Here is a 21,953-nt window from a genome sequence, read left to right on the forward strand (position 1 = left end):
AATGTTATGCTTTCTGCAATTTTACGATTTTACGGTTTTGGCGGAAAAATGCAATTTTATGGTTTTGGCGAGAAAATACGATTTTACGGTTTTGGCGGGAAAATACGATTTTACGGTTTTGGTGGGAAAATGCAATTTTACGGTTTTGGCGGGAAAATACGATTTTACGGTTTTGGCGGGAAAATACGATTTTACGGTTTTGGTGGGAAAATACGATTTTACGATTTTGGCGGGAAAATACGATTTTACGATTTTGGCGGGACAATACGATTTTACGATTTTGGGGGAAAATATGATTTTGCGGCTTTGGCGGAAAATATGATTTTGCGATTTTGGCGGGAAAAAGGAATTTACAATTTTGACGTAAAATAATAGTTAGTGATTTCACAATTTTTAGAGTTTTTTGGTACAATAGGTAAATTTTTAAAAAAAAAATTAAGAAATCTATTGAAAATTAACATTATTAAAAGAGGGTATATTTGTCATTTGTTTTTTGGACTAAATCATCTTCATCCAAATGGGTCTACCAAGTCCATCCAAATGAGTTTCACAAATTAGCCTAAATTTATAAAGTCATTCAGATGGAACATTCAAATGATTCATCCAAATGATCTGTTAATTTGTCAAAAACAAACATCATTTTTCATCTCCATCCAGATAAATCATCTGGATGGAGAAACAAACAGGACCTTAGGCATGTGAGTTTCTGATGTAGAAATTGGTGCAACTCTTGATGTATCATATAAAATGCATAAAAAAAAATTCAAAATACTAAAATGCCCTGATTGTTACTAAACCGTTAGTTAATAATAGTTTAAAACAAGTCATGTTTTATAAAGAACTATCACTTTCAGTCAAAGAAAATCACAAGTTTATGCCTAAACTAGAATTGCATTTTAACGCCAATTTAGCAAACTCACAATTTGATACCATAACTGCGAAATTAATTTGGTGATGCTTGAACTATTGAGCTGTTAAAGTATGAGACAGAGGTAACTGCGTGGTGAGGAGAGGTGTAGAGGAAGATGGATAAATCAAGAAATTTTTGCTTTGTGGCTTTAATGAGTTTGATCTTATAGCTTTCAACCACGGAGATAGAACACCAATGTTATAATACCACAATATGATGAACTTAACATCCATATAAATAAATAGTTACACCAATGTTACATAATTAACATGTTATAAATAAAAAAATCACATTCCCTAAGAGTTAGATGAAATACTAAGAATTATGAAATATTTATTTTCTCTTATTGTAATCTACTTTTTTTTTCTTTTTGCCTTATTGTTATTACCTAAATATGTCTTCCAAATCTTCTTATTCACCTAATCATTTATTATTATTATTTTTAACTATTTGCATGAACAGAAAACTTCCCATTTGAGGAGGGAAAAAATAGTGAGAGATACAACATATAAAACAAACATATAAATGCAGTAGCTAGAAGCCTAGAATGATAAATCCAATGTTTTTACATGATATATTGCCCCTTCTAATAGATTAAGGTTTATTACTTTATTTAGAGAGTAGAAAAGAGGGAGGAGTAATTGCCTCTTAATTACGATCACTTCACTCTTTTGGAAAAATATGTTTACAAACAAAAAGAAGGAGACAAAGAAAGAGAGAGCTAAGGAGGAGGAAAAGAGGGTAGATAAGCTTGAGCAACCTTTCTAAGGTTATCAATTATCATTACTAACTTTGTGTTTAGTCTGTTCACAAAACACTTTGGCAACCATCCTGCAGGATCCAACTGTAAAAAAAGCAAAACAATGAAACATCTATTAACGAAAAGACAAAAAGAAAAAGAAAAGGAAAGAAGAAAAAGGAGGAAAGTTTAAAAGACCTGAACAACATAAGTAATCATGCAAGAGGTATCTTCAAGCTTCTCCAAAACCCAACCCGACTCAACCAAAAACCCTCTAATATAATTGTTTTTCTTTTTCTCTGTTGGCTCCAATCCTTCTGCCATCTCCTTTGGTAGCGACGCAACCGCCACCACGAGAGTACCGTCTTGCATGGTCTCACGTCTTTCGTAGATAATGAACTCTCTGTTCCTAAAGAGCGGTTTCGAGTTTTCGCCAAACCTTAAACGGATTACGCTCAGATTTTCATCTATGTCTCTAATGTGTGTTGCCTCCACCAGGTCGCCTTCCCATTGCTGTCATTTTTCTCCAATAATCATTATTATTTTAACAAACTCCAATTATTAATGAAGTGGGTGATAAACCTACCATGTGTTAATATTTTAATTAAAGCAAAACGAAAAACACCTACCATGTGTTAAATAAAAAATACTATCACAGAAATTTTAAGAACTAATCGATCGGATGTATAATTCTAATAAATTTATTGAGTAACTAATTTATTTTATGTAACAAAAATAATAATGTATTTTACAGTATTATATTACACACTTATCTTTCACCTCTACTAAAAAAAAAGTTTTTATGTATCATTTTCCACATATTTTATTGAGATGTGAAAAATGTAAATCTGTAAATCCTACATTTAACTTAGCTAACATAATGATGTGAAAATATATTATTGAGTTAATGTCTCTCTTAGCATTGTTTTTATTTGAGGATATGCAAAGTAGCATATTGTAAGGAAGCACTAAGAAATAATTACCTTGGCCGCGTCTATCGCATTTGCAACCGTGATGAACTGCTCTGGGGAGACTGATGTGAGGATCCTGCGGCTTCGAAACGCGTGTAGCGATCCCGAGTCGCGTTTTGAAATCTCGACACCGTTCGAGTCATGCCTCACCATCTTCCACCCATTGGAAGCGTTCCCAAAGCGTCCGGCCTCAGAGGAAGATAAGAGCTCTTGGATGCAGCTCTCACTCGCGAACCTCACGTACCTTCTCAGCGACTCCTCGCTCACCGACCTAACAATGTAGCATTTCTTTTAATTAAGCCACAACATAGAAACATATTATTTGGAACATAGATGTTACGTACCAGGAGCGGCTGGAGGGGACTGGACCGTTCATGATGTGTAGAAGAGATTGAAGAATCCGAAGGTATGAAGACTTATGATGTGGTTGCTCTGCATTTTTAAGTCATGGATTTGGTTAAGAAAGAAAGAATGAGAGAGAGAGAAAGAGACAGAGTTGAAAGCAGAATAGTGGGTAAGTGGGACAAGAAGGTAGAGATGGCACATGCAACGACTAGTGGGAACTGAAATCATTATACATCTTCCTCTTACTCAAATCATTCTTGAAAATTACAATTTTAATTATATACATATTAATATATGCGTGTGTAATTCTCAAGTTGAAATTCTTTATGAATGTTATTTTCATTTTTCTGAATATCTAAGAGATTTCGGATCCTAGGGACATACATTCCTTTGGACCGAAACTAGCATTTCAAGGAAACACGACTTTTCATTCATTTGGCGGGATCATACGTTACTGGACCAAGTGCTACTCGGTGAATGATAATGTTTATAAGTACTTCACGTTGATTTATGGGTCCTTTAATTTGGTACTCAACACATCTTCCTTATATGTATATAGTTATTATTTATTTATTTTAATAACTTTTTCACTTTAAGACTCCTTTTTCGTTGGTAAACAACTTGAATTAGACATTTAGACTCCTTTATATCATCGACCTATAACTATGCCAGACTATTGATAAAAAGTTAAATTTTTAGTTCAGTAAAATTTCTCATATATTGTTTGAGTGAAAATTGTTCATGAATAGTTTTGTGTAAATTCGATTGTATTTATATATAGTTTACGCGTCTCTCAACATTATATACATATCATGGTTGTTTAGTTTAGATTTTTTTTTATTTTTTTTTTGAAAATGATGTGCTCATAGTTTGTTTCGTGAAAAACCATGTACTTTTTTGATAAGCTAAAACAATTTCGATTATTAATTCATAAGTTTGAGATTGTTACTAGATTAATATTAATATTTTTTCGTTATACTTTACCGTCGATAAAAACTTTTATTTCCTTTCATAATTCAATATGCATTTCTTTATTACAATGATTCAATATGCATGCATTTGCCGTAAAACTTTTGTTTTATAAGTAATTTTTATGATATATTTATTTGAAAAGTTATCTGTCTAATTAACAACTTCTGACTATCTCCAAAATATATGCGGTATATAAAATCAACTACTTTATTTTACTTATTTAACACCACATTACCCGCCAAGTTTAATAATATGTAAACTTATTTAAAATTAATAGCTAAGTTACGAACGTATAATTAATAATTGTAATATGTAAGCTATATGAAATAACTTATATAAAAAAATAATCATATACTATTGAACTCAAGAAAATCCAAAAGACATTATCGGAATCAGTAATGTTTGTTTCCTCGGGTCTAGATTTGGACTGCCTCTGCTGGTTTTCACGTGCTTGCTGCTGCAAATCCGATTATAGAGGATACACAAACACAACCATACCGTTTTTTCCCTCATTATTTTAAAAGTTATATATTGATTATTAATTATATCTCATAACAGGTCGGTATATTATATAAATTACTCATGAATCATGATTCCCCACCGGCCAACACCATCTAGTTTATTATTCTTTGTATTATTTAGCGAGATCGAGAGAATTAACAATGATGATATTATTGGAATATATCTCATTTTAAAATAAAAAGTCATCGAAAGAATACCTACTTTTTGTTTATGTGCCTCTCATCCCCGGCCAATCCAAATCATTAGCCTTCGACTTAAATTATAAAATGTTCTAATTTTTGTTTTCTTAATCTTTTTGTTGTTTTATAGAGAAAAAATGCGTCTTCTTCTCTACGTTTGAAGTTACAAACTTACAATGTTCCTTCTTCTTTTTGTCGTCAAAGAAGGTAAATTCATTAGATAAGTATTTACAAAGTTTGTTCCAAGATACTACGGATTACATTGAGTATAAGCTCTTTTTGTTAAGGTATATGGATGCTATTGACTAAGTTTACACTTCTAGTGAGATAGAGGAAGTTAAAATCATGCATTAACTACATCTAAAAGATGTCACATACATATGTTGAGAGGTAATGATGTCAACATTCTTCTTTGTAGTCGCTGCTTTTTCTACTTTGTATCATTTCATATAGTATAAAATTAGGTTGTAGAGCCCCAACATAATGTTACTTGAGTATATCCTAGGCTCCGAAGTTGGTGCACTACCATTCTTAAGCTTAGAGTTTAGCTTTCAATGGGGAGTGAATCGGTTCCACTTGCATCATATATATACTTTAAAAAGATGTGTTCACTTCCTCCTATGAAGCGACAAACCGATGCCAACATTTTGATCTGGAGATTTCCAGGATGCGTCAACAAATCAGACAATAAAACTAATTACTCATTAGAGCTTATAGCTAGCCCTAGAGACGCCATTAAAATGTTAGCGGGTGCAAATTGCTAGAACAAGAAATCAAACTTGGTACCTCATGGATTATTAGGGTGTATGTCAAACCATTTTGCCACTTTGAATACTTTGGCTAGTGTAAAACAGTATTTATATTACTAGGTGCAAGTGCCCCCACATTACTCAAAAGTGGGTCTAGTCCACCCATAAATAACAGATTATAGTATGTTTTAGATTTTTTTTTGTTCATAATATCTGATGTTTCGAAAAAACAATTCAAGTTTCTATGCAAAAATATTAAATTAAACAGCTATATGATTGTTTATATTCTGCAATAAATTATATCATTGGTCAAAATATTTTTAATAGATATTAATTTATGTTTTAATGTTAAAAAACTCAAAATAATTATTTTCTTAAACTTTGTGCCTTAATCTAAAACATCTATATTTTTGAAACAGAGTAGTCTTTTTAGAATTGGAGTTCTTTTGAGATAACTTGGTTTCTGATGGTATCTAATATACTAATTCACTAACAAACAATAAGTATTCCCCTTTCTGCCTAAGTTCGGCTACATTATAGCTTTTTCTTTTCATCAAATCCTGATCCTTAGCTTCTTACCAAAACAAATCCTGATTCTTAGCTACACACAATACAATACTCTAATTCCATCCACTAATTTGATACATGAATTTTTATATATTATTTTGTTACCCTTTATATCAAAAGCCATAAAGGGACAATTCTTAATCAGTTTTAAGACGTTAAAAAAAAAAAGTAATATAAAATAGATTTTTAGTCAAAAGTCCTATGCCACAAATGTCTTATATAATTTGATTCCTTGCTGGTGAGAGTCACAAAACCCAACAGACTTCACACTTTCACTTTCATTCGCTTTTTCTTCTCTATTACTGCAATCACTTGTTCACGATAATGGCGGACCTCTCCTCTGTCGATGAGTTCCTGAATCAGTGCAAACAATCCGGCGACGCAGCTTATGGCGCCTTGCGATCGGTCTTGGAGCGGCTCGAGGATCCGAATACTCGATCTAAGGCTCGGATCTTCTTGTCTGACATCTACAAACGCGTCGGATCTTCTGAGACGTCTCTCCAAACCTACCATTTTCATATCCAGGACATCTATCTCGATCAATACGAAGGTAACATCATCGATCCGATTCTTTGTTGTTCCTCTTTCACGATCCTTGAGAATTGTTCTGTGATTATTTGTCAAATGGATTTGATTCAGCTGATTATACTGATTTGGTGATTCCCTGTGTGTAATCTCGCCGATCTTACGTTACTTTGTTTAGTTGACTTCATGATCGATTAAAATGATCTGATTTCTGGCTTCTTTTGCTTGATTTCCCGGAGAATTGGGATGATTCCGGTATCAATCTGCGCTTTTGTTTACTGGAATCGCCGAGTACTCGAAAAACACGTCTGCTTGATTGTCTAATGAATAGGCTACGGATATAGAAATTTAGCTTTTCGAGATCTTTTGTCGTTTTCTTAGGATTTTAGTGACATAGTGAAGAACTACACATTTCACTTCTTTTTCTTTTTGCATCCTTTTACTACTTTTGTTATCTGTCATTCTCATTAGTTTCCAAAATGTGTCACATGTGTCATATACCACCTTCTTAGCATTGGAAAAAACTGATCATGGTTTAAGGTTTGAATTCCAGACTTTTGGGAAACCATATGAGCTTTAGGTTTTACAAATTCAATACTGACACTGATATTTTTTTCTTATATGATTTGTGATCGTATTTTTAGAACAGTAAATTTATCCATAGCAGAAATTTTTACAAAACGTTCTGTTGCTATGAGCCGTATTGACAGAGAGGCATGATCATCAGGAGTTTAAGTTAAAATTGTTTTGGATGGTCCTTTTTTCTTTCTAGGAACTTCTTGCAATATATCTCTAACATCCCATTGCTGCAGATATTGGCTACCTTATGTTCAGGAAACCATTCTTGTATCAGACACCAACATATCTTTATATTTTTTTCTATAGGCTTTCAGTCCAGGAAAAAGTTAACCATGATGGTCATTCCTAGTATTTTTATTCCAGAAGACTGGTCATTTACATTTTATGAAGGACTTAACAGACATCCTGACACCATCTTTAAGGATAAGACTGTTTCTGAACTTGGCTGTGGGAATGGATGGATATCAATAGCCATTGCTGCTAAGTGGTTGCCTTCAAAGGTCAGTATATGTTATATGGCTTTTTAGAAGTATGGACCACTACTGAAGCTTTATATTTGGGTCAGACAAGTACATGTTCTCGTCTTAGTAAAGTGGGAAATAACTGTAATAATGTCATCTTTTAGTGTGGTTATTATTTTCACTTTAGATATTGCCCCTCATATCTACCCTGGAAATGCTTCAAGTTAATTTTTGGTCCTTCACAGTTAGCATACAGGCGTCAAGCATATAACTACACAATTACGTGTTTTGCAGGTATATGGGCTTGATATTAATCCTAGAGCTGTGAAAATTTCTTGGATAAATTTGTACCTAAACGCTCTTGATGATAATGGCGAACCAGTCTATGACGAAGAGAAGAAAACTTTATTGGACAGAGTGGAATTCTATGAATCTGATTTGCTTGGTTATTGTAGAGATAATAAAATTCAGTTAGAAAGAATTGTAGGATGCATACCTCAGGTAGTTTGTCCTTCTGGTCTCTAATAACTTATATGTGTAGGATTTCAATCTCCGAAAAACTGACGTTTTCCTTTTATGCATGCTTCCTTGTATCTTATGCTCTTGTGGCAGATTCTTAATCCAAACCCAGAAGCTATGTCTAAGCTGATCACAGAAAATGCAAGTGAGGAATTTCTCCATTCGCTGAGTAACTATTGTGCCCTTCAGGTAAGGGAATTTTTTTCCCAGCAAAAATACTCTGAAGGTATCATTAGTATGTTAGAAAGCTAGTTCCTAGAACTCTTCTGGTGCGTCCCAATTTCATGTTATATCATTCAATTGTCTAATCTATGATACCTCTTTTCTTCCTTCTCTATCAAACATCATGTGAAATCTCACATTGAGCTTTTTGCGAGTATGATTGAGCCAGTCATATGCATGCCTGACATATCGCATTTTCAACCTAAATGTTGCATGTTTGTGATGAGTATTTACATAAGAAAACTTTTTTCTCCTCTGTAAAATCCATAGCATCCTCTCTGTTTTCTGTTGCCAGCGTTGACACATTCTCTTGCTTAATTTACTCTAAAAGGTGTAAATGATAGACCAGGTACTGGAAACTTTGTTAAAGTGGATGCTCTACCTGTGCCTGATGAAATTTGTATCCATATTCAGGGTTTTGTTGAAGATCAGTTTGGCTTAGGTTTGATTGCCAGAGCAGTTGAAGAAGGAATATCTGTCATCAAACCTGCAGGGATTATGATATTTAACATGGGTGGTCGTCCTGGGCAAGGTGTCTGTAGACGCTTGTTTGAGCGGCGAGGAGTCCGTGTTACACAGATGTGGCAGACTAAAATACTTCAGGTAAGAATTTTTTCTTTAAAGTCGGAAAGATTATGCTCCTCCACAATGGCCACTTGACATGTGTTTTCACAGGCTGCAGATACTGATATCTCAGCATTAGTTGAAATTGAGAGGAGCAGCCCTCATCGTTTTGAGTTCTTTATGGGACTTTCTGGAGACCAACCAATTTGTGCTCGAACAGCATGGGCCTATGGGAAGGCTGGTGGCCGAATCTCCCATGCTTTATCGGTTTATAGTTGTCAGATTCGCCAACCAAATCTGGTGGGTAGATAAAGAAGCTTTCATTTACTTAATGTGTTTATCTTACCATGAACAACAAAGTAGTCAATTAAGTTGGTTGTGATTGACAGGTTAAGATAATCTTTGACTTCTTGAAAAATGGATTCCAAGAAATCAGTAATTCACTGGATTTATCTTTTGAAGATGAAACTGTTGCTGATGAGAAGATTCCATTCCTAGCCTATCTTGCTAGTGTCTTGAAAAATAGCTCCTATTTCCCGTTTGAACCTCCAGCTGGCAGCAAAAGATTCTGCAGTCTAATTGCAGGCTTTATGAGGACATACCACCGTATACCAATTAATCAGGATGTAAGACTATTCTCTATCTATGTTTTTGACAGTTTTCTTAGAGTTTCCAGGCAATTACTTATTCAGACTCATAATGTATTTCCACTATAACTGATGATATACGAAACTCAGGGGCACTAAAAATTGTTCAAAATCTCGTGGATTGAAAAAGAATGGACACTTGAAACTTCTGGACTCATAAAATGTCTAGCACTGTAATTTTTCTTTCATGCAAAACCTTCCGATCATATCTGAGTATGCTTCTTTTTGTTTGCAAGAACATTGTCGTGTTTCCATCAAGGGCTGTGGCAATCGAGAGTGCATTTCGTTTATTCTCTCCTCGACTTGCAATTGTTGATGAGCATTTAACTCGACAACTTCCGAGGAGCTGGCTAACCTCTTTAGCCATTGAGGTAAATTTCTTATATCCATATCTAGTAGTTTTACATTATCCATATCTAGTAGTTTTACATTATTTTGGACCAAAATGGTGCAATTGATGTTGTGTACGCGCTTATGCCCAATTTGATGCTGTTATGATGCTTTTGAAGGTGTCTCCTAGTGTTATGAGTGGGTATATCTTCAAGCGGGAATTCGACATAAATAATTGTTACTGAAGTAGGTGAAAATTAACAAGTCTGAAAATGAACAACATAATCAGTCATTGAATATAGAAGTTGGGGAGACAGTAATTCAAGTGAGAAGGAATTTAGTAGCTAGATTCAAAAGATAATTAGAATCTCATAGATGGTGTAGAGAGTTATGTATGTACCTACAAATGAGATGCAAAAGCTCCTAGTTTTTGAGGCTTTGTTTTTATTCCATCCATATTATACTAGGATTCAAAATTTGTGACCTGTGCTGCGAGAAAGAATAATTGTTGGTTCGTATATTCTTCTACTAATATAAATTTACTTAGTATTGTAAATTTTTAACAGATCAAATTTCTGCAATAAATATCATTTTACTTGATGCTGCTGTGAATTTACTGTGTCTCTCTCTCAAGTTAATTGTTTGCGATGTGCTTAACCGGAAACGTTTTAATCGTAGGACACTAGCATGGATAAATCAGATGATCAAATCACAGTCATCGAATCCCCGCACCAATCTGATCTGATGATAGAACTCATTAAGAAACTAAAGCCACAGGTGGTGGTTACTGGAATGGCTCCATTTGAGGTCATTACCAGTTCATCGTTTTTGCACCTTTTGGAAGTGACAAAAGAAATTGGATGTCGACTTTTCTTGGATATATCTGATCACTTTGAGTTGTCTAGCCTTCCTGCATCCAATGGGGTACTAAAATATCTCGCTGAAAATCAACTACCTTCTCATGCAGCAATTATCTGCGGTCTGGTAAAGAATAAGGTAAAGATTTCGACCAACCACATTGGTGACGAGTATGCATTATGTTGTATCTCATTTAATTGAGATCTAACTAACTCTGAGATCAATTCATGATCTTAACGTTGTGTCATGTGCGTTCAACAGGTCTATTCGGATTTAGAAGTAGCCTTTGTCATTACAGAAGTGGATGCCATTGCTAAAGCCCTGTCCAAAACTGTGGAAGTCTTAGAAGGTCATACTGCTATTATCAGTCAATACTACTATGGTTGCCTTTTCCATGAGCTTTTGGCTTTCCAGCTTGCTGATCGCCATGCCCCGGCTGAGGTATGTAGTTTAATCTATTCTAACATACGTGTTAGATTTTTTTTCAGAGTTAAGTTAAAAATTAACATTCGTGTTAGACTTGCATATTAGTATTCCTTAAAAAAAAGAGGCCGGCTGAAAAAAGACATGTGGTATTCTTGGAAAAGACATTTAGTGATTTGTTTTCATGACACCCTAAACCTCATAATCCCGGACCGATAGGAGTAACAAAAAAAAAAAATATAGATTAAGCTCGCTTGTAGAACAAAGTTAAACCAATGTGTATATCGTAAGGCTGGAAACTCTACTCAGTTCTCTATTATGTGGCTTGTAGAGGGAAAGTGAGAAAGCAAAGTCTGAAGAGATCATTGGATTTTCAAGCTCAGCAGTCTCTATTCTAAAAGATGCTGAGCTTTCAGTCACTGAGATTGACGAAACTTCTCTAATCCACATGGATGTTGATCAAAGTTTCTTGCAAATTCCACAATCTGTTAAGGCTGCAATCTTTGAAAGTTTTGTGAGGCAGAACATATCTGAAGCGGAAGTTGATATCAACCCAAGTATTAAGCAGTTTGTGTGGAGTAATTATGGGTTTCCAACCAAAAGCAGCACAGGCTTTGTATATGCTGATGGCTCACTAGCACTATTCAATAAACTGGTAATTTGTTGTGCTCAAGAAGGTGGAACGCTTTGTTTACCTGCTGGTACAAATGGAAATTATGTTGCTGCTGCCAAATTTTTAAAAGCTAATGTCGTGAATATCCCTACCGAGTCTAGTGATGGCTTTAAGCTGACAGAAAAGACTCTAACGAAAGCACTCGAGTCTGTGAAGAAGCCGTGGGTTTGTATATCTGGACCAACGGTTAGCCCTACAGGCTTGGTGTACAGCAATGAGGAGATGGATATACTGTTGTCTACTTGTGCTAAGTTTGGAGCAAAGGTCATCATCGATACTTCATTCTCGGGATTAGAATACAGTGCAACTAGCTGGGATTTGAAGAACGCTTTGTCGAAAATGGATTCTTCCTTATCAGTTTCGCTGCTTGGATGTCTCTCTTTGAATTTGCTCAGTGGAGCTATTAAACTCGGGTTTCTAGTTTTGGATCAGTCTCTCATCGATGCCTTCCATACCCTCCCAGGCCTGAGCAAACCGCACAGCACTGTGAAATATGCCGCTAAGAAAATGTTGGCTTTGAAGGAAGAGAAAGCAAGTGACTTTCTGGATGCCGTTTCTGAAACCATTAAAACCTTGGAAGGCAGATCCAGACGCTTAAAAGAGGTACTCATTTCTGCCTATACTCCCTTTTGCATTATCATCAGAGCTCAGATTGTCTTAGATTGTTTGCAAATAACAAATGAATATTTCAAATGGTTAAAGCTGTGGGAAAGGCTTTAGTGGTACCGCTCAGGTCTTTTTGAATCTCATGTTGTTAACAATATTGCAGCAGAGGGGTAAATGGAGTAAATGTTGATCGCATAATCGCATGATGTTAGGTTGTTGATCTTCCTTTTTAAATTATTGGAACAGGTACTACAGAACTCTGGTTGGGAGGTTATCCAACCCTCAGCTGGAATCTCAATGGTGGCAAAGCCAAAAGCTTATCTCAACAAAAAAGTAAAGCTGAAAGCAGGAGATGGACAGGAAATCGTCGAGCTTACGGATTCAAATATGAGGGATGTGTTCCTCAGCCATACCGGTGTTTGCTTAAACAGCGGTTCCTGGACTGGAATCCCTGGTTACTGCCGGTTTTCATTTGCATTGGAAGATAGTGAGTTTGACAAGGCTATTGAATCGATAGCTCAGTTTAAAAGCGTCCTTGCTAACTGAAACGTGCCAGTTTCATTTACGATGTCATCAACTTGAACTAAAGGGCATTGTGCATTGCTGGTTCTGAGACTTAACACGTCGCTCTTCTTCTGCGTTCCTTTGTTCTGTTGTTTCTAAATAACTCGCTTCCCGTTTCTTGGTCAGCCCCATAACGGGTTTACTTTTTGGAAGTATGATATTTTCATGCTAATAAAGGAGTCATAAAACTTTGAATAAGTCTTATATTTTAATGTGAATAAGTCTCCTTGTTTCTATGATGTTTTTTTCTTTTATGTTCGATCTTGGGCTCTCTATGATGTTCCAGAAAAAAAGAATGTGTTCCAGAAAAGATATCAAATAAGTATCTCAAAATGAATCCAAAGCTAAATGGTTTTTGACACCTCTACCAATTCATACATTCTAGATCTGGTACTATGTATGTTTCGTGAACCCAAAGTTTCTGACTTTCTGTTTATGAACCTGTGTAACAATCATGATGTGAGAATTGGTACACAAAGAAGATTCATCTGTTAAATTACACCAGTGGCATTCTCACAATTTACAAAAGCTACATATCGTTCTATTTTTTACAGCCTGGTTAATAAAACGTGTACCAACCAAAACCTGTTTTTTTCTTCATGAAACCAAGACAGCAAAATTTAGAGTGTGACAGTGAAATAACTATAAAAGCCGATTCAGGTCGATGACCAGTCTCAACAGGCGATGTTTACTCCCCCTCCTTCACATGACATAACCTAGCCCGGCCAGGATTAAGCAGAGATTCTGACATTCTCCAACCCTATCAAAATGGAATTTTCAGATGCACACTCGATTAAATAACTTAAAAAGGATATAACAGGTTTCTCCCAAGTTACCTGTTCTGCAGCCCTGCTTTTGAAGACGCCATATGATGTGGAAACCATTTCACACGACTCAGCAATACGAGACTCGAGCTCATATTCCGTAGGAGCAAACGCAGGATCTAATTGCTCCACCGATCTTGGGTTACCATCTTTTGATTGATTCATGAAATGAAGAAGCACATGTGCCTGTGATATATGATCATGTAACCGAATGAGAAAATTTAGGCCAAAATTACTTCGTCTCAACAGAATAGTAATTAAACAGATACAAAATCATCCTACATGAAATGCTGCTTTGAGAATGTCATCTGAGTTAGCCTGATGTTTGAGCAGTGCATAGACTTTACCCTTGGTAGGGCTGTACGTTACCATGTATCTTTCTTTCTGCCATTAGTAAAGAGAATAAAGTCAATTACAGTATCAAGATAAAGCGGTCAAGGCTTGATATTAAGGGAAAAAACACATACATCGAAAAAAGGCTTTACAGCCATATACGTGCTGGGGTCTTGGAATGCATCCTTAAATCTGGCTCCTGTCAAATTGTATGAAAAACCTAATCAGTAAGGGTAATGAAAAAGGAATATAATTTATATGGAATGCTTGATAACACATACCAAGCATCACTGGCCGATCATCCACCCATGGAAAAGTGAATATCTTTTCTTGGATATTACCTTCCTGCAATGAGGGAACCCGCCCTGCAGATAGATGGAAAGTTCAATCTGTGAAGTTTGAATATGACAAACCTCAAAAGGGGTGGGAAATCAGAGCTCTAGGAGCACACTCAAGTGCATGCTAGCAAAGTGACATAGCTTACCCGTCTTAAGAAAGGACTCCACTGCTACTGTAAATCTAGCACGGTTTAGTGTATGCAATACTACAGATCTAACCTGTAAAGGACACAGCCACGTTTTTTGAGCAATAAATCAAGAGAACCCCAAGTACATAAAAAGAGATATACTTGAAACAGAGCTGGATTCTACCTCTTGGTACGAGCTCATGAGATAGCCACATGATAGAAGACCAAATGTTGTGACCAACGAAGGATTTCTTTTTGATATCAGGATGCTAAACCCAGTTCCCATCTTCACATAGAAAATAATAAAAACAAATGAAAATTTTAGAGCTCAAAAAGAGATCAAACAGAATCTATTTCGACCCTTAAGCAACAAGTAGCAAACTAGCAATGTAGCCACCTTTAGTTCAAATTTAATTCCGCTTGACAGATTAAACCAACAAAACACCCAAGAAACAATGAAAACTAATGTTGAAAAAGGGTCATACCAGATCTGCAATATTACCAACACACTCTCCTTTAGCAGTTACGTCTCCTATGTTTTCTCCTTTAGCAAAGGCTTTATAGATCGGTGTACGAGTAGACGTTGATGTTACTGCTGCAACATTCTGTGATAAAACAAATGATTGATACAAAAACAAAAATCAAAGACCAACAATAACATTGAAATCGAATAGCAATTATGAGTGATAAAAGATGATAAAACTACCTTAACAACATTAGCAGCACAAGCCAGTGGAAGAAAAAGATGTGGAACTGCAGCCGTCGCCAACTCTACACCAGCACCGAGCTCCATCAATAGATCACCAGCAAACCGTAACTGCAAGCCAAAGTGAGTTTAAACGTGAGAGAGAGAGTCAACCATCGCATTTGTTAAGTAATGGAATAAGTACCTGTTTCAAATCATAATCAAATTTCTTTCCCTGCCTCGCAAAAAGCATTTTCCCAACACGCCCAGCACCATCCTACAAGAATTACATTGATATTCAACAATGAGTGAGTAAGCCATGTTTTAAAGGATTGTTATACATGCATGATGCATGAAAGGATATACGAGAAAGGAAAACCTTGAGAATCCAATTGATGGCAACAGCAGCAGAAGCAGAACTGTTTCTTGAAGCTCCAACAGAATTAAGAAGAGTTTGAGTAGTAAACACACCCATAGCTCCACCAAAGAAATGCTACACAGTCAAAAAGATCAATCATTTACACTGAATTCTAAAAAAAAACTTTTAGAGAGTAACGAAACATACTTTCAAAGCTCTCCAAGTCATATAAGGAACATAAGACTCATTAACACTCCCAGGAAAGCCTTCAGGTACAACGTAAGATCTAAGAAACGAACCCACTTCCTGTAACAAATCACCAAAAACAAAAATTGAACACATTTCACATATTTAGGAAAATTCAAAAAAAGAGTTCATCAATGGAACAAGGCATACATCAAAAGGAGTCTGAGGAGACTCCAAGCTAATAGCACGAACTGAATTCTTCTTGAATCTCCCAGAACCATCGCTCTCAGCGACATACTTAAACCGACGGCCATCGATTTCTTCGCAACAGATCAATCTCAGAGTCGAATGAAGAAATTGAGAATCTGGAGGTGGAGGAGAGTGAGGAGGGAGATCATCAACGGGAGGAGAAGCGAGAGAGGCGCTGATTCGGAGAGTTTCACGGGAAAGGAGACGGACGGAGTCGGAGGCAATAGTGTCAGGTGGAGAATGGTGTGTGAGCTTGACGCTTGGCATTGTTGTTGTTGTAAATCTAATGAAGGATCGATGAAGAAGGGATTTTAATGGAGTGTCTCTCCGGCGGAGGAAACGAGGGAAGCTCTGTAGAAGAAGAAGCGAAACCAGTTGTTCCACAAACAAATTCACCTCCAATATTTTATTATTATATTTATCTCTTCTTTTATTCTTTTTAGTCCCACAGTGTATATCTGACAAAATAAAATAAAAATTCTGATCAAACTAGACATTTAAAATACTTTAAGTTACTTTCTCACCAAAAAAATAAAATATTTTAAGCTACATAATAGAAATAATCTATTGAATAAATTGTTGTGTTTTGCACCCTGATAATTCGATTTTTGTAACGAGGCAAATTTTGTTAATTAAATATCAGATTCAGCTCATAACATGTGAATGGTAAGTAAGCTGAAATCAAAATGTTCAGTAATGTAGTCTGATTGTGCCTCCTCCCACGTGATTATAGACTACTATCACTTGGAATTATCATTGGAAAAGTCATTACCTGAAATCTACCATAGAGCTATCAACATCACATCTTCCTTGCCATGTTTTATACATTCTGAGGCTCCGAATGGTGACTGCGTTTTGCGGTGCGGAAGAAGTGCGGTGCGGTTCAAATAGGAACGAAAATACATAGATACATATGTATATGTAAAGATTTTGATACTGTTACAGCACTGTTGCGATACGGTTTTGGTTACCATTCACAGCCTGAGTATCACCACCTACTTTTGTTTGTCATCTGTCAAAACATGAATCTCAAACATGTAGAGAAGCAAAGGAGGTGTTTGCATCAATGGCGAGGGATGACTCTAGCATCTCTAAGCCTCATTCGCGAATGATTATTGCCTTATCGGGCATGCGTGGCCAAATTACCAAGCCTTTAAGGGTCCATGTGGTAGGTAACCGTCCTTACCCATTATTCAAACTTTTGTACATCCCAAGATCCGACCCACCGTACCAAGAATTAGACTAGGAGTTTACACAACACGATTTACTTAAAACTAATTTACGCTATGAACTACATGATTCGAGTAGGAAATACAAAAAGTGAATCGTAAGATATCTCATTCAAGTTTGCTACATCTGATCCAATACCAAAACAGAAAGAGAGTGTATCATAGAGAAGAAAGATCAACACTCTCTTCAATATTTTAACCCAAAGAATGCATCCATTGAGAGAGAGAGAGGACCAATACAAGAAAACAAACATGTCAACTCAACAACATTTACACGCCCCCAAAATCATCTCATCAACAACTGGAGACTCTACAAAATAGAAAGCTTTTGGAAAAGCAGAGCTGAAAAGAGAAGATCAAAAGTTATTGACCATTCACCTTCTTAACAAATGTAAGATGGGTTTGGTTTCAATAGCTGCCATGAGATCTCGCTGATGAAACAGACTGAGCTGACACTGAAGCAGTCGGACTGTGGACATCCCCGTTGTTGCCCTTTGTCTTGCCACTCAATCTTTCCATCGCATCCACACATATGTCATTGAACCAATCGTCTTCTGGCAGCTCACTGCACATCATTCACAACCACATTTTAATCATTTATACTTACCATAAAGGCTAAAACATTGCAAAACACCCTCAAAACCGATGTACCTATATGGATCTATCCCTGTTGCGGTGAAAGCTGCTAAGGCTTTAGATATTATCTCATTAGTTCCCCTGTGCAAATTCCTCGATAGGTAGCGACCTTGGGATGCAAAGCATATGACAAACTTCATGTCCAAATACAGCTGTGACAGATGCAGGTTGTTTGTTAACAAAGGTACACAACAATTTCGATGCTCGCTGAATATACATATACAGAAGCAAGAATGAGTGTACAAACCTGCCGTAGGCCAAGAGGTCCCAAAGGTCGAGGACCTTCCTCAATGTCATCCCAAAAGCTCTGGTCTCCAGAAAGCCATAAGATCACAGTCTCTGTTAATCGCATCAACAAAGATATGGCGAATCTTTCTCTTCCTACAAACATATCTGCTGCTAGACTTGCCATCCTGTTAAGTTTGGCAAAAAGTTCCTGTTTTCCAACGACGCAACACCCAAAGTATAAGAATATTAAGCTAAAAAAGACAGAAAAAAATCATGTTCTTGAAGTGGACAGTAGACTATGACAAACATGGATTCAACTCTACAGTATCCAATCTGCCGATAAGAGTTCCCAAGTGACTACACATCTGGGTACAGTACTTCATAAAGGCTAACTGGACTGATGGAAATGAAACAACAACTACCTGGAATATCAGAGATGGAAAGAAGTCCACATCCTCGCCATTTTCATCTATGTTTACGTACATATCCGCAGACAGATGGCTATCTCCTTCCTCAGTAAAAATGAGATCCAAGGCATGCTGGCGACAAAACGCATCTTTTAACTTGTCAACAGTACTAAGTAAACGCCTCTTCCATTCTCGTTGTTCAGGATTACGATTTTGTCTGTCCAAAGGTCTCCTTAGGTCGTCTGTCCTCTGACCAGTCTGATCAAGAGAGAGTTTCATGGCAGCACGTGGAAGTAATTCATCCGCTAGCAATGATGCATTTGCGAGTAATGCAAGTTGGTTTGCCTCCGTCTCAGCCATTTGGACAATCTTATTACATGAACTTTCAAAATTTGGATCTTCTTCTTCTATCGAACCAGGAAGTGCTCTTACCAGCACATCTACATATGAGTTAAACACCCGAAACAGACCTTCCAGAGCTTTACTTCCCAATTGCATACTTAGCAGAGGTCCTACGTCCTCAAAGAAGTCCTGCAACAAAATACCATTATCAAAAGGATCTACTTGACAAATACATCCAAAGTTCATGACAGTCCACTTGGGAATCCTCTGCCTATCAGAGCAGCTAAGACAGAATTGGTACTGCCTAGAGTTTATAATAACTTTTCAGTGGGAACGCGAGTGCAAGTTCTAATCAATCGTCATCAACGATGGCTAGTCAATTTTACAGCTGATGTGTAAACTCATATTATAAGCAATTTTCATGGGATACTGGCATATCTAAGAGACACACCAGACGTCTAAGAGTGAAAAATATTTCATTTTTCTAGGCATGTCTGCATTTCCTAAGCACTTTATTTTTCTAGCACAACTTTAGAAAAAGGCTGAAAATTTCGGAGAAAAGTGTTTGTCAAGATAGTCTACCTGGACCATGAGATTAAACCGGTGGGCACTGGATGTAAGCTTATTCTGAAATGCTGTACTAGCATGACGACTACCAGCAGGAGGACTTGTCAGTACCCAATCATCTGCAGCAGCCATAGCTGCAGTGTTTTCTTCAATTCGCTTAAGATTTGCCTCCAATGCCTGTTCCACAATAGGCTTAAAGTGCTTTAAAAGCACTGGGCAAAGGGACAAACCACGAGCTTCCAACAAAGAACAATGCCCAAGAGCTATCTGTGCACACTCTGCGGCAGCTCTTAGTCCTCCCGCTGCTGCAGAAGAAGCTAATGCATGCCTTTTAACAAGAAGGGAAAACGCCTCTGTTTGCTTAGTAGCCCAAGTCACAAGTTCAGAACTATATGCTGGCTCTTTCCCAAAGATTCCCAATGAGTCACTAGAAGCTTGAGAGATAGCTGAGAACACAAGCTGAGAAAGTGCAGCAGTGTACGCCCCTCCATATGAGGTGCTAGAAGGACGAAGACTTTGCATGTTGTATTGATATCTCTGGAAATGGGCATCAAGAAGTACAGTATGGGCTCGAGGACCATCGCCAAGCCTTTTGAGAGCTGCTATGGCTGACCGAAGTTCCCCACCTCGAGTTGAAGGTTGACAAGCAGCCTTGGCAAGTTGGTCAGCTAATTTTTGCTTGCGTTCGGCAATAGCAAACTGAAGAGATGAAAGTACAGAAGAGCTTAAAGTATGCTTTTCGTTTGCTTGAGATACTAAAATTTCTCCCTCATCAAAAGCTGCCAGAGCTTCATCCACCCTTCTTTCAGCTAATAAAGCATCAAGGTGGTCAGGAAATTCCGTAGCCCATTTCTCCAGATCAGAGAGGCCGTTGTCCTCAAAATTCAATAAACCATTCGCAAGAGATTCATCAGAAACTTTATCGTCATCAATGTTAACTCCATCTGCTAAGCCATGGATTAGAGTCGCCTGAGTGGAGAGAAGATTTCTGATAGATGATAGCTCCCCCTCAAGATCTGATATCTCTTTAGATGTGCTGCACAGAACAGAAAAAAGTTTAATTTTCAAAATAACACACCGCCAAGAAAAAACAATAAGGTAGTGCGAGGAAAAAGAAGTCATATGCAAAACGCAAATGCACCAATACCCACAAGAAATGAAATAACTTGAAAAAGTAGAGCTTTATTATCACATCAACTTCAAAGAAAATAACCAAGCACTAAAAACAGACAGGATATCAGCTAACCGTATAAAGGCTGGATAATTAGCATAAACACTTCGCCGCATTTCTTCAGCAGATGCTCTCTTCAAATCCAATAGATACGAGCATAACTGCTTTATATCCTGTGAACCGAACAGAAATATGTCATCATCCCAAAATAACTGAGAAAAAACAAAGAGTCCAGCCAAGTAATCCAACAATCTATGTTAACCAAATCAAACACTACTCTTTTTGTAGTAAACTCTAGAAGGCCTAAACTAACTTTTCCCTCAGCTCTCTCACACCATCACAGAAAGTGACTACACAGACGAGACACCCTTTATACCCAATACCATAACCGAATTGAATCTTTTCTGTAACAGAAAACGAGAACAACAGATTCTGTCTCTGATACAAGACATAGTCATCCATGTATATTCACATGAGCTACATTCTGTATTACACTGAACACATCATTTGGCAAGCTAAAAGCTTATAAATGGGTACTAAACCTATCAGCATTTCTTAAGAGTAACATTTTTACATAATCATAATTCACAAACTGCCTTCAAACTCCAGAAGATCACAAGAACAACCATACAAGCAATGAGTATTGTTACATTGCTCATCATCTTCTCGAGCGTATAAAATCTGCTGCTACCTAATATCCATTCCACAATTACGATTTCCTACAGCTAAAACGAAATGCAACAAAACAAGAACACTGCGATGATACAATCCCAAATCTACGAACAAGTCCCCACAGACTCAGTCCTAGAAAATTCTCACTCGTGATAACAACAAATCAACGAGAATAAGAACACGAAATGATAAAAGAACAGAAAAAAACCTTCTCGTTGATAGAACATTTGGATTGCACATAAGCATCAGCATCGAACTTATCAGACTTGAACAGACTCAATCCTTCCTCGACTCTGACACCATTTTCCTTCGTCGGCGTAGCTTTTGATCTGGCCGTCTTCGCCGCCATCGTTAAACTTGCCTGTCTTCTCAGAGAAAACCTAAAATTTCACAGCGGTTCCAGATCAGCAATCCCAGTGATGCCGGTAATGTTACCGGAGAATTAAGCACAGATCTGAGGGAGCTCCTAGATACGGAGAGCAGATAGAGAAAGTGGGTAGAAGAAGATGATGATCGAGTTGGCAACCAGAGCGATTTAGCCAACGACGGTAGCTTGGCTTTTTCGTCTGCTTAAACAAACGAATTTTCTTGTTGAAAACTAATAAATAAAATAACGACTCTGGGTTTTTTTTACTGGATTTTTTACTAGTAAACGGCAAAACAGAAACCCTCTCA

At 36.9% G+C, this 21,953-nt stretch overlaps 4 protein-coding genes and 1 pseudogene across 8 annotated transcripts; 2 read left to right on the forward strand and 3 right to left on the reverse strand.

Moving 5' to 3' along the window:
• Positions 1-6: 6 nt before the first annotated feature.
• Positions 7-372, forward strand: AT5G49790 (annotated as a pseudogene; the record flags this gene model as incomplete). The annotated part of the gene is made up of 1 exon: positions 7-372.
• Positions 373-1,369: 997 nt separating this feature from the next.
• Positions 1,370-3,190, reverse strand: AT5G49800 (Polyketide cyclase/dehydrase and lipid transport superfamily protein). Of its 2 annotated transcripts, NM_124358.3 has the most exons (4): positions 2,965-3,190; positions 2,633-2,891; positions 1,848-2,162; positions 1,370-1,754 (listed from the first exon to the last, which is right to left on the reverse strand). In NM_124358.3, exons 1-4 carry the CDS (start codon positions 2,994-2,996, stop codon positions 1,632-1,634), a joined length of 729 nt encoding a protein of 242 aa, NP_199791.2. In that variant the 5' UTR covers positions 2,997-3,190; the 3' UTR covers positions 1,370-1,631. The 2 variants fall into 2 exon arrangements, with proteins under 2 accessions (NP_199791.2, NP_001331501.1); NM_001344857.1 differs by having other exon boundaries at positions 1,454-2,162; positions 2,965-3,056.
• Positions 3,191-6,153: 2,963 nt separating this feature from the next.
• On the forward strand, positions 6,154-13,259 carry MMT (methionine S-methyltransferase). Its single transcript, NM_124359.4, has 12 exons — positions 6,154-6,504; positions 7,365-7,558; positions 7,814-8,020; positions 8,132-8,227; positions 8,675-8,863; positions 8,936-9,124; positions 9,214-9,450; positions 9,708-9,842; positions 10,480-10,797; positions 10,921-11,100; positions 11,414-12,358; positions 12,608-13,259. The coding sequence occupies exons 1-12, from the start codon at positions 6,279-6,281 to the stop codon at positions 12,905-12,907; spliced, it is 3,216 nt and encodes a 1,071-aa protein (NP_199792.1). The 5' UTR covers positions 6,154-6,278; the 3' UTR covers positions 12,908-13,259.
• RUS6 (root UVB sensitive protein (Protein of unknown function, DUF647)) lies at positions 13,252-16,483 on the reverse strand. The gene is made up of 13 exons (NM_124360.4): positions 15,988-16,483; positions 15,799-15,897; positions 15,613-15,726; positions 15,439-15,510; positions 15,255-15,365; positions 15,034-15,153; positions 14,733-14,834; positions 14,567-14,639; positions 14,364-14,447; positions 14,217-14,281; positions 14,032-14,133; positions 13,762-13,935; positions 13,252-13,685 (listed from the first exon to the last, which is right to left on the reverse strand). Exons 1-13 carry the CDS (start codon positions 16,291-16,293, stop codon positions 13,614-13,616), a joined length of 1,494 nt encoding a protein of 497 aa, NP_568713.1. The 5' UTR covers positions 16,294-16,483; the 3' UTR covers positions 13,252-13,613.
• Positions 16,484-17,279: 796 nt separating this feature from the next.
• Positions 17,280-21,950, reverse strand: EXO84B (exocyst complex component 84B). Of its 3 annotated transcripts, NM_001161299.1 has the most exons (9): positions 21,487-21,900; positions 21,211-21,325; positions 20,940-21,010; positions 20,682-20,779; positions 19,451-20,471; positions 18,542-19,057; positions 18,139-18,327; positions 17,907-18,043; positions 17,347-17,820 (listed from the first exon to the last, which is right to left on the reverse strand). In NM_001161299.1, exons 1-9 carry the CDS (start codon positions 21,625-21,627, stop codon positions 17,664-17,666), a joined length of 2,445 nt encoding a protein of 814 aa, NP_001154771.1. In that variant the 5' UTR covers positions 21,628-21,900; the 3' UTR covers positions 17,347-17,663. The 3 variants fall into 3 exon arrangements, with proteins under 3 accessions (NP_199794.1, NP_001154771.1, NP_001154772.1); NM_001161300.1 differs by lacking the exon at positions 20,940-21,010 and having other exon boundaries at positions 21,233-21,325; NM_124361.5 differs by lacking the exons at positions 20,940-21,010; positions 21,211-21,325 and having other exon boundaries at positions 17,280-17,820; positions 21,487-21,950.
• Between the last annotated feature and the right edge of the window lie 3 nt (positions 21,951-21,953).

This window comes from Arabidopsis thaliana, chromosome 5 (assembly GCF_000001735.4).
Source record: "Arabidopsis thaliana chromosome 5, partial sequence".
In the NCBI taxonomy this organism is placed as follows: Eukaryota; Viridiplantae; Streptophyta; class Magnoliopsida; order Brassicales; family Brassicaceae; genus Arabidopsis; species Arabidopsis thaliana.